Consider the following 12,476-nt stretch of genomic DNA (forward strand, 5'->3'; position numbering starts at 1 on the left):
ATAGATAGATAGATAGATAGATAGATAGATAGATAGATAGATAGATAGATAGATAGATAGATAGATAGATAGATAGATAGATAGATAGATAGATAGATAGATAGATAGATAGATAGGTGATTGACGTCCCTACTCTTGCAACTTTTTTCTACTCGTGAGCAAGCCTCTGTGGTTTGTGATGAGGCCCAAGGCAATTTAGTCTTAATTAGAGCTCCGACGCGTCCCTTGAGACAACCCCGAGCGAGTTCGGTTTGCGTAACGCCAATACCCGGGAAATACAACGCCAATTTCGAACACCGCGCTGAGACCGGAGGAACCTAGCGCTTCTTGGCGGCGTGGCGAGATGGCGCCACATTCGCTTTCCCAGCCACCCGTTTGCCTTTGGTTCAGCTCGCCGTAGCAAGCACGGCCGACGTACTGCGGCGTGATGAGTGTGTGCGGGGCTGTGTCGCAGGTGCTTGACGCCGATAGGCTCCAGTGTGCCCTGATAAAGTTGAAAGCGACGCGGGAAGAACGTCCCGTGCTTTAGCCGAGGATGACCTGATGCTGCGGCGGCGCGCGCAGCATCCCCGACCGCGGCAGCATGCCAGCCAGCAGCGATCCATGGAGCCGCGACTAGATGGCACCGACTACGTTGTCCAGACGGCCGCACGCCAGGGTCAAGTCTCAGGTGAGACCCCGTGCCGCCGCGAAAACGCCGAAGCACGAGATGCGCGTGCGTGAGGTCCGCGGGCGGTGAGCCGTCTTGGAACACCACGCGCGTGCTGCCAGCGAAAGGAAAACATCCACCACTGAGCGGTTTGTGTTGTGCTAGGCGAGCTTCGCTCGTGTGTTCCGTGTGTGTCGATCGTGCTCCACATTTGAGCCGGCGGCTTTTTCGGCGGCGCGCTCTCCTTGGAGGAGGCAGCAGATGTCGGGCGACGTTCCAGACCAGCCTCGCTCTCGTAAATGAAAGCATTCGAAGAAAAACCGCGTGCATGTCGGCGATCGTTGCTTGCAACAGGCGTCCGCTGTGCCGTCCTTCACGGCAGCCGAGGGGGGCACATTGAATGGGTTGTCGGCGTTACGCATGACAGGCGCGAGTGTGGAGGCTGTTGGTTGCCCGTACGACGCAGATGTTCTTTCCTGCCCCAGACGGCGACTACGCCGCGCTAGGGGTGTTTCACGGCTTGGAGAAAGCTCGAACACGGAACACCTCGTGGCTTCCGTCCGCATGGTTGGGGTGGTGACTCAACGTTCCTCGCGAGGCGCGCCGAAAAGTGAAAATAAACAGGAAAAAGCAAACTGGTTCACTAGAGCGCCCAATCTGAGTGCTTGATCATTTCCTCACTTCTTTGCGACGGCGCTGGGGCGAACGGTTCTCGGCAGCGACTCGCCTGACAACGGATGTGGAAAGACGAGGTGCAAAGAAACTGCGCCGGAGAAATCAGCTGCTGCAGTGATCGTAGGCATTTATATATTGTAGAACATTCCTGTGTGGTGTCTTCGGAAAACCCCGAACTGTTTTTTAGCGACATCATTTTGTACCTTCCTTGCTTATAGCGCTTGGCTGTGTAACAAAGCGATGGTCCACCTTATTCTCGTTTCAACATCGCTGGCGTCCTATTTTCAACTGCTCGTTATATATTTTCTCTTTTTTCACTCACTATTTCGAGGCTCTCAATCGCAGCATTAATGTTATACGCACTGCCCCAGATATTAGTTGTCAGCACTTGACATTGAAGCTAGTTTCTTATTTCATATTTGATTCCACTAGCCAATTCTTCGCATTCCCTTTACACCGACGTCACATTTTCGTTTTATAACTCAAACCAGTTCGAGGCTGCCCAGTTTTCGCGCAGAACACTCGAGATTTCTGTAGTGCGAGCAACGGGAGCTAGTGCATGGAGGTTCGCGCACACATTCGCAGGCGGTTCATCTTCGCAGTGCCATGTCGGGAAAAGGCCCCGCGAGAACAGGCGCAGATCGAGCCTGTTTATTCTGCGACGAGACTTTTGGCGTTCTCTTGTTTTGTGTGTGTTACCAGAGAACGAGTATGCGCCACACAACTGAGATAATGAACGAGAGGCGCGTTACAAGCACAAGATGCCTCCGGAAAACGGGAAGCCAAAACCACATGTCAAGCAAGCAATGATTGCTGACCGCTAGCAGCTGCGTCCAGCGAGTACTCCTGGCCGGGCGAGTAACGAAAGACAAGCCTCATATGCGCTCCTCGAATGAGGAGCGTTGCGAATTCGACAAACAAAACTGCCTTTCGCTTTCGCGCACGCTTGCAACGACCCCGGTACTTTGCCTGAGCACACGCACCCGTTGCAGCGCGTGGCTTTCTTCACTCAGCGCCGTGCCCTCTCCCCTAAAACATATCGAGTTCAAAGGCGACTTAAAAGTGTGGCAGCTTAAGCTAGTTGGTATGACATGACGACAGTTATAGCGCGAGAACGGAACGACGTGTCCTTCCTTTGACGTGTCTTCGTGTCCTTCTTGTCTCCGTGTCGTCGTTCTGTTCTCGCGCTATAACCATCTTCAGAGGCGAGCCAGTGTAGTTTCTTACTCGCCTTTACTGGTCTTCTAACAAGTGCACGGTGTAACACCGTGAACCAGTGCTATCCACGTCTCGCCACGTATTCCTTCATAAAACACGTGCAATGCCAGCGCCAAGCTTCGAGCCGCTCAGGATTTAACGCTTGTCCTTTACGCGCTGCTATCTATACGTGATGTGCGCGGTCGCAAACGCAGAGAACGAAGGGAAATCCGTTTATCGTGCGTGATAATCAGGCGAGACAAGGCAGAACGGGCACGCGACTGCAGTGCAAAGCAGGGTAGGAGACAACGCGCTGCATATATCGCTTGTATGTCGACCAATGGGCAGCTGTTTTCATCCTGGCTTCGCGTCAAAAAAAAAAAAAAAAAAAAAAGAAAATCTGCGCGCGTCGCGAATTGTGCCCCATTGACGCGCCCCGTCTTCGTATCTTCACAGGTTGTTTTTGAAGAAGGGTGTACACATTGACGTATTTGCGTTTTACCATTCTGTTACGTCACGTTTGCTGTTACTGTAGATGAGAAATTTATCCGAATTTCGCCAGTGTCCGTACATGACACTGACGTCGTGGCATATATTCGAGTGACGATGGCTGACGCTTTCAAAGATTAACAACTCGTGAATGCCAAGGGAAGAAGAAGGGAGACCTCCTTCCATGGTTGCTAAATCGGACGCGTTATTCGAAAGTTCTGGGTTCGATTCCCACGGAGGGAAGAGGTGATTTTTTGTCCACTGATTCATCTTTCGTCTTAATTAGCACACGACAGTTAAAAACCTTGATTACTGTCCGTTCTGGTTTATTTTTACCTAATTGTTGGTTTTATTTATTTGGTTCTGGTTAACAAGCCTTGAAAAAAAAATTCTCTTCCGGACTTTAAATCAAGTCTATTCATTCATTCATTTCGTTCATTCGCAGAAAAAGGTGTTTCGACACCTTTCATTTTCGTTAATCTCCAGCCCGTCCCTACGCTGGACATAGCGTTAGCGAAGCACGTTGGCCTGTATATAAGAATGAGCATTTACGGCGAAAAAAAAAAAAAAAAGACCTGGCTGTATCGCTTCTTATCGCCGCGCTATAACGACAACACTTCGCTGAGGTGGTTAAGTGTACTTATATAGGACCACTGGACGTTGCCGGCGGCGACACATGTCATTGCCTGATAGCCCGGGCAGTCTTACAATGCGAATGGTGTCGTGGAAACACGGTTATAAGGAAAAATAATAACAACCACCGCAGCCGCAATGCCGACGATGTTGCTAATAAAGGAGCACTAACAACAAGGACAAAAGGTTCATGCCAAAGGTACCGCAATGGCAAGTGGGGAAGTACAGAGGAGACAAAGCTTAACGCTACAGTGCACGCACCATATCAATTCAGTATCCGTGAAATTCCCTTGAGATCCGTAACACCTTTTCTGTCCATGAAATAAAGGAATTTTTTTAAAGGAGGCTTTCTTTGTTAATGAGGACCACTTGATTGATATGTGGTGTTTAACGTCACAAAACCACCGTATGATTATGACAGACCCCGTAGTGAAAGGCTTTAGAAATTCCGACCACTTGGGGTGCTTTATCGTGCACCCAAATCTGAGCACACGGGCCTATAAAGCATTTCCGCCTCCATCGAAAATGCAGCCGCCGAAGCCGGGATTCAATCCCGCGATCTGTGGGTCTGCAGTCGACTACCTTAGCCTCTAGAGCACAGTGATGTGGCTTAAAAAGAACCAAACAAATGTTACAGACAATTAGGTCAAAGAAATCAGAGGGGATAGTAATCATCGTTTATAACTTCTTAAGGCGAAAGATGAAATAGTGATTGAGAAATCGCCCTTTTCATTAAAGGTGTCCGAACCCAGACGCGCACTCAAATGAGGTGCACACCTATAGTAAATGTTCAAGACCTCGTAGAATTGCATGTTTGATGCATAATTCGGCAAATTATTGTTCTGTTTTTTGACAGCATGATTAGACATCATGTAACTTACATTTCACCGGTTAAGTAGAATAAACTATCTAGTTTCATGGGATTGAAATAATAAATAGTACCAATGTAGTTTTCCCCTAAAACTTGGATAGATACGTTACGTTGTAAGTAAATATGTGCAGAAACACCCACTGAGCTCTCTAGATCTGTATGCGTCTGCAAGTATTTACTTCAAGGGCACTTACGAGCCTCTGAAAAACAAGAGACGAGGACATTGTTGTTTTCTGGTGTTTCTTCTCGCCTTTCTGGTTCACTTCATGACGCATGCACAGTGATTCCAGTGAGGTCAATAATGTATGTACTCTTGATTGGTCTGTACACATGAAATATCAGACGTGACTTCTATTCATTGTTTCTACGCTTAAAGGCGAAGCTTCCCATTTCAGTATCCTCCCATTTAATGAGGCGACAAAAAGGGCCGATTTAGGTGCCGTATAGGTATATGCCGCCGCCACTGCTGGTGTCGGTAAACGTTGATGTCCGTAACTGTGAGAAATACGACAAAAAATGTAATTAGAAAAAAAAACGTTCTAAAAAATTCAAGGTATTTGAACTCGGGACATCTGCGTGGCGGTCGAGTATTCTACGACAGAGCCACACTGGTTGTTGAAACTCCTTTTCAAAAACGCCCTATACAGGCGTCTAGTCGGGCAAGGAACCATGTTAACATATCATAAAGTGTCGTAGTTAAACAACAATAAGGCGTAACGCTATGAGACTTGCGGAACGAGTGGGTCGTTCAATGCTTCTAACCCATTATGAAAAACGGCCATAATTCTTCATCGTCATTAGCCGCACAACAATTACGTGCGCATATTGCCTTACATTTGTGTAGCGTCTATTCGCAGAATAGCGGATGGTGTCACATTGGGTGCTTCTATAGACTTCCTGAAAGTTATACGATGGTTTATTGCGTAGGGGGTAAGGTACCTCGCATGTGTACTTGTATTATTAGCCCCAAGAGAGTCTACAACGAGCTCTGGAAAGGACGCTGTTCCAGCTTTCGCTGTGACTCTGCGTTCTGCGCAGGCCTTTGGAATTTTTCAGTTGTCTGCTGGCTCAATCTTGATGAAACTTGCTATATGCTATTTCTTTATGTCAATATAGCCGAGCCGATTTTTATGTCGTAGTGTCAAAAACATAGGGATCCTATATGAAGGAGGAGCACGCCCACAGCTGCCGCCTAGCGAGGCACAGCTGCTGCCTCTTAGTGGTTATGAAAAGGAAGAGAAAAGTGCCGCCCTTAACTGTCTATCGTTACGATGACAACTCAACAAGTCGGGACAGGGATGGGTAGCGTAAATAGAAGAGGTAGGTAAGAAAAATGGTATAGAAGAAGAAAGAAAGTAGTACACAGCTACCGCCTATAGCGTGGCACAGCTGCTGCCTACTCTTTGGGGAAGAACGGAAAATAGGAGAGGAAGATAGGTGGAGAGAGAGAGAAAAGGGACGCCTTATTCCCTCACTTTCCTTTCATCTCTCTTTCCATATTTCTACGCGGAGTGTGTGACAGCTGTCGGCGGGAGTGCTGGCGAGAGCGATGCAGCTTGCTATGCAAATTGTGCGTCTTCCGCGTGTCTTTGTTCCAAATCATGATTCGTCACTCATCCTTGCCGCCTGTTTGTTTTCCGCTTACACGTCGCGCCACTGGTTTTGCTTATAAATACGCCCCGGCAAGTGTATACTAACACGCCACTGCATGAAAAGGGTGTATACCATGCATGCTGTGCGATATAGCACCACAGTATACATGTACGCTACGCCATTGCAATGAATCGTCGCCTTATCTATCTCTGGAAATACAAATATGGAGCGCGTTATTCTCTCCCGCCGTTTCCCGTTTTCCCAATTCGATTCGTGACGCCTTACAAAGCTGCTCTCAAACATTTTAGCTTAATTGGCGCAATCGACTCAACGATAGGATTACTCTCTGCAAATGTTCAACGGTGGATCTGTGACTCCGCGTGCTTCTATAGTATACTGAGGCCATGGTGATTTTTTATTCGTGCACCGTCTGGAAGTACGAATTAGATCACAAGTCGCCTGGAACAGCTGCACAACTTGGTGCAATACGGCAAGCTGCCAAATTTGTGTTCGCCTCAAACACCACATAGATGGATGATACTATAACCGATACGAAATCAGCAATACAAGTCACCGACTCGTGCTCAAAAAGAGGAGAATATTATATTTAGACCATGAACGCATCCCATCTCACGCAGAGGAATGATCACTTAGCTATTAGATCCCCGGACACTGTGCAATGGCAGGCTAGGAGCTCGTGTATGCTGAACCGAGAGTCGCTTTGTATAACACCCCCGTTAATTTGGAAAGTACCGCCGAGGTGGCTTATATAGTGGTTAAAGAACTCGGCTGCTGACCTGCCGGTCGTGGGATCGAATCCCGGTTGGATTTTCGATGGAAGCAAAGTTGATTGAGTCCTGTGTGCTTAGGTGCACGTTAAAGAACCCCAGGTGGTCGAAGTGTCCGGAGCCCTCCACAATGGCGTCTCTCATAATCATATCGTGGTTTCTCATAATCATATCGATAAAGCCGTCTACGGGAAACAGATTCTGAAATGTTTTTCGCCTCCCGGCGTGAATGTGCCGCAGCAACGACAGTTCGTTATACCGGATTTGCCTGGGCGTTGCATTCGTTGGCCGCTGCGCACACCTCATGCGCCGTGTGGATAGCCCAACTGCATGGTATCGCTTTGAGGTTTATGAAAGAACGGCACATCTATTTTGTAATCCGCCTCGGCGGATCACTGGCTAGGGTGATTGGCTGCTGACCAGAAGGTCGTAGGTATGGCGGTTGCATTTCAATACAGGTGCAATGGTTGCAGGCCCGTGTACTGTGCGATGTTAGTGCACGTTAAAGAACACTTGATGGTTTATTACGGGCAGTACCAACACACACATTCACGGGACGAAGAAAAGATGCACAAACAGGCTTCGATAAATTCTTCAGATGAGAGTCAGTGCTTGTTTGTGCCTCTTTTCTTCGTCCCGTGAGTGTGCACGCTGGTACTGCCCATAATGTATCACCAACTAGCCCAACTATCAGTTCCTGCTTCGCACTTGATGGTCAAAATGTTTTGGAGCCCTCCACTATACGTCGTCCACCATAAGCATATTGTTATTTGGGTACGTATAATAAAACACCGCATAATATTGTTACATTTCTTTCGTGGTTTCGCAGTTTACGTGTCGCAACGAAAAACCCTCGCCTCAACGCTGGTTAAAATCTGTGTGGTAACGCTAAAGGAAGCTAGTATTTTCCCTGAAATTTGCAAACAAAAACCAATAAGTGCTATCAGGCAGGTTTTCTTAACAGCACCGCAGGGCTGGACAAATGACTGTAGCGAAACCACCGTGTTACGTGGTTATTGTGTATACGCATAACTTGTTCCTATCTATCCCCTTCATAATCCTAATCACTCCTGTTTCCTCTTTCCATTTTCTCGTGCTCAGAGTCGCAGGCTATACCTCCCTAGCTCGAGCCGACCTCCCTGCTTTCCAATAGAATATTTATCTCTCTCTCAGCATCCCTTGTCCGTTCACGTGACGTTGTGAGTAATTAAGCTCTCGATTGTTCGACGTACGTGGGAGATCAGTTATGGATTCTTCCCTACATCGCTTTACGACGCAGTCGTGAACGCCCGTTCTCCCTCGTCTCGCGTCATTACCGCCTGCGATTGAATGATTTAAATTCGCTTCGTGCATTCATCGACTTCGCAGGCGGAGAGATTAGAGCGTGTAGCCGAAAGTGCCAATTTTGATCGACTCAACGTTTAGTGATGGCATTGTCCACGCGTTTTATGAAGAAATAGGTGGCTAGGAGGAAACATCGCTTGTGAGAAGCGTAGTGAAAGCAAGAAAAAAAAAAACGCTCTCTCGTCTTTGAACGCTCTGCAGTAAAGGGGCCTTCAAGCGTATGTGTGACGCAGTTTTGAAAGCGCAGGGCGCTTATGTTCGCGAAAAACAACCCACGCGTGGATTTCTTGCAAGAATGGGGCTTTACGAGTGCGAAACTTGAAACGAATAGCATTTATGCAACCATATTGTTTCAAGGAACGACGCCACCTGCAGCCTTCAAGAACGGTTACACAAGAGGAAAGAAATTGCGCGAGCACACACGCTGAGTGCGTATTCGTGCAATTTCTTTCCTGTTGTGTGTTCCAATCTTTCAAGGGTGGGTGTCGACGCTCTTTGGGACTGCGTACAGTCAACAGGGAAAGTTTACAGGCCACTTCAGCGCTTGAACGTCTGCGGCAATGGACAGCAGCGCAATAAGACTCAGCCCTACCTAAACTGACAGCCTGCCTATTTTGTCCTTTGGGCACACGTATGTTGTATATTAATATTTTGAAGAGAAATAGATTTCGCAGCCATGGTGACATGCAATTTAAAAAAATGGATGTTGCCATTTTTTGTAGATTTTTGTAAAATTTTGGAAACTAATAGTTAATCGTAACCTTTCGCACAAACATTTCTCTCGAAGCGCTCGACGATTATACTGTGATACCGCATGCCGGAGCGGAAGTGTGACGACCTTACTGCAAATAATCGCTGTGTGTTAAGGCAACAAAGCTATGCGCGGCGCGGAAGTAGAAAGTTGACGTTAGTAAAAAAAGGACCCATTTCCGGCCTGCAGCTGCGGTTAACGGTATACGTTGCAGGCCGCCCGGTAGTGCGGACAGGAAGACACAACATTAGTATGACTCGTATTCCGTTTGCGGTTGACTGTATACCAACAAACGGAATACGAGTCATACTGATGTTGTGTCTATGAGGATGCAGACGACGTTGTGAAGTGTTCGTAAACTATCCGGGGAAAAAGTAATCATACACCCTAAAAGAATTATACCATTTCCTGCTAAAACCCATGTGTAATGCAAAGCAGCGGGAGCTAACGCTTACGCTGACAGCGGCGTTTCCGCTGGCGCTCATCGCGTTGCGTTGAAGAGGGACCTGGGAAGGCGCAAAGCACGCAGTCATGAACCGCTGTTTCTTATACTGGAACATGCCAATCGCTGCTAATGGGCAATGGGACAAAATACTCTGATCGGACACAGAGGCCCGCAGTCCGTTTTTAGTTAAACCGCACGCTGCGAATTTCGATTTTTTTATTGGTCGACAACGCACAGGAGAAATATCTCACCGGCACTATAGCTTGGAGGTCCAGATGCAGTGCCTGTGCCTACACACTTTTCCGGCCTCTTTTGGCATCACGTAGCACGCGATTCTGTAACGTGACCAAAAATCTCGCCTGAATATTACCTGAAGGCGCCAAGTCTGCCAGAACGAGACCCTCGCTATGAATTAAGGAAAAAAGTGTACACTTAAGGTAACGTTTAATTTACGTATATACCCAATAAAGGGGACAGTGGGTTAGCCGCCGTGGTATCTCAGTTGGTGCATCGGACGCGTTTTTCAAAGGTCGCGGGTTCGGTTGCTGCGCACGCCCCGCCGTGGTAGTCTTGTGGCTAAGGTACTCAGCTGGTGACCCGCAGGTTGCGGGTTCGAATCACGGCTGCGGCGGCTGCATTTCCGATGGAGGCGGAAATGTTGTGGGCCCGTGTGCTCAGATTTGGGTGCACGTTAAGGAACCCCAGGTGGTCGCAATTTCCGGAGCCCTCCACTACGGCGTCTCTCATAATCATATGGTGGTTTTGGGACGTTAAACCCCACATATCAATGAAATCATGAATAATATTTCGACATTTGTACATTTCTGGAAACCCAATGCGAAGCCACGTGGCAGGTTGCCGTGTGGGTGTATATATATATATATATATATATATATATATATATATATATATATATATATATATATATATATATGAAGGCCAGACTCTAGACCGAAACGTCGAACGTCGAAACAAACCACGTTGTGACCGCTCACGGAGGATCTACTGGACTATATGCAACGCTACGGCCACTCAACCACCATGCCTGCCTATATATATATATATATATATATATATATATATATATATATATATATATATATATATATATATATATATATATATATATATATATATATATATATATATATATATATAGTATGAGATCCCGGCGCGGGTCCCCGCGAGCGGCTGCGTCGTCGGTGCTCGTCATTCGCGCCGTGGCAGCGGCGATGCTTCAATAATGGATCGCAGCAACGACTGACAGCTGCTTTATTATTGACGGCCAGCGCTCTTCTGCCTTCAGCGATGTGCCAGCCCGCTGTCCCTCATGCACCCTTTTATTTCCCTGCTGCTCAGCTCAGTATTGATGTTTTTTTTTTTGTTTCCTGGCCTTTCATTGTACAGGGCCTGCTAGCTTCGCACAGTCCCTTTAATTTTCCTGCCAGAGCAAATGCTCGCACCGCGATTGTCGTGAATTGCGCTTGTTAAGGGCAAGATTAGTACACTATGGACATATTTTATGGTTGTTAACAGTGACGTACTCAGGTGCTTGTAGCTACGTCACGGCGCGTGGACTCCGCCCAGCCCAAAGCTCGCCACCGCCGTCTATAATCACGTAAGAACTGGCTGCAGCAGCTGCAAGCTGCTTTCGAGCGCAGTGCGTCCAGGAGCCTCCCGCGCAGCGGTGGCGAGCTTTGGGCTGGGCGGAGCCTACGCGCCGTGGCGTAGCTACAAGCGCTTCAGTCGACGGTGCCTACCGCTGTTCACAAACATGGGATAGGCCTTCGGGGCGTTGGGTAAACCACGCCAGTGGTCGCTTGGTTGTATATAAAGCGTTCGCCTGCAATGCGGCAGATACCGGGATCGATCTCCAGTGCTGCCGTGCATTGACTGCTTTTTCTTGCGGGAAAGTGTTGCTGCTCAAAAGAACGATTTCTTTCCCAATATCTCACATCAAGCTGCCCTCACCTGTCCTAAGACAGTTGAAAGCAGCTTGATCCCCAGGGTGGACTCCCTCCGGGTTCTAGGCATGACCATCCAGTCGAACGGCTCGAATAACCTGACGGTCACGAGTCTCGCCAGAAAAACCGACAATGACATCACACTAATAAGAAGGGTTGCCAACAGGTAACAGGGACTTGGTGAAGATAACCTCGTAAGGTTGGTGCATGCCTTTGTGATGTGCCATTTCGCCTACGTTGCAGCCATGCATAACTGGTGGAGGTTGGAGCGTGATAAGCTCAACACGTTAATCGGGTAGGCCACCAGGAGAGCTCTCGGGCTTCCCATGTACACAAGCACGGAGAGACTGTTCCGTCTCGGCATGCACAACACGCTGGAAGAAATCGCAAAGGCACAGGACAAGACGCAACTCGCCAGGCTGTCCACCACGCGTTCCGGTAGAAACAGCCTGCGGGAACCGGGGATTCCACCGATGGAAATCAAGTCTCACTTCTGCAGCATTACTCGTCAACAACAAGAACAAATCTTCGTTGTACCCATCCGGCGGAATGTCCACCACGAGCACAACGAGGGTAGAAGACGGGCCAGGCAAAGGCTTTACTACAAAGGGCTCAAGAACATGCCGGGGACTGCTCCTTCGTTGAGGCGGCCCGGTATCCCGAGGGGAAGGGGTATGCGGCAGTGAGCATCAACCACGAGGGCTGTGTCACCAACTCGACAAGGGTCCGGAAGACGGTGGCTGAAATAGCAGAGCAAGTGTCGGTTGCGTTGGCATTGCTGGATAACAGGAGATCCAGAATTTACAGTGACTCGAGGTCGGTGGTCTGAGCATTTGCTAAAGGAACAATATCAGAACCAGCTTTGTGAGTTCTTCTGGACAAAGACATCGAGCCACACACTCGTTTGGTTTTCAGCTCGTATGGGACGCATTGAGGGAGCCTCGCCCAATCTCAACGAGTCAGCCCACATTGCTGCGAGACGACTAGCAAGCCGCGTAGCTATCGGGGGGCGTGGCGCTGATGTCTTGGAGAACCGTGACCCTCTCATCTTGCATAATGAACTCACAAAACATTTTT

General features: G+C 48.2%; 1 protein-coding gene across 1 annotated transcript in view; it reads left to right on the forward strand.

The window, feature by feature from the left end:
* Nucleotides 1-385: 385 nt before the first annotated feature.
* LOC119172139 (beta-1,3-galactosyltransferase 1) overlaps nt 386-12,476 on the forward strand; it is a 104,711-nt gene continuing 92,620 nt past the window's right edge. Inside the window, exon 1 of the mRNA XM_037423153.2 lies at nt 386-670. Within this exon, the coding sequence (XP_037279050.2) occupies nt 620-670 (51 nt within the window). The 5' untranslated portion in view covers nt 386-619. The remainder of the gene's footprint in view (nt 671-12,476) is intronic.

The sequence above is a fragment of the Rhipicephalus microplus genome, chromosome 4 (genome assembly GCF_043290135.1).
Source record: "Rhipicephalus microplus isolate Deutch F79 chromosome 4, USDA_Rmic, whole genome shotgun sequence".
NCBI classification, from domain to species: domain Eukaryota; kingdom Metazoa; phylum Arthropoda; class Arachnida; order Ixodida; family Ixodidae; genus Rhipicephalus; species Rhipicephalus microplus.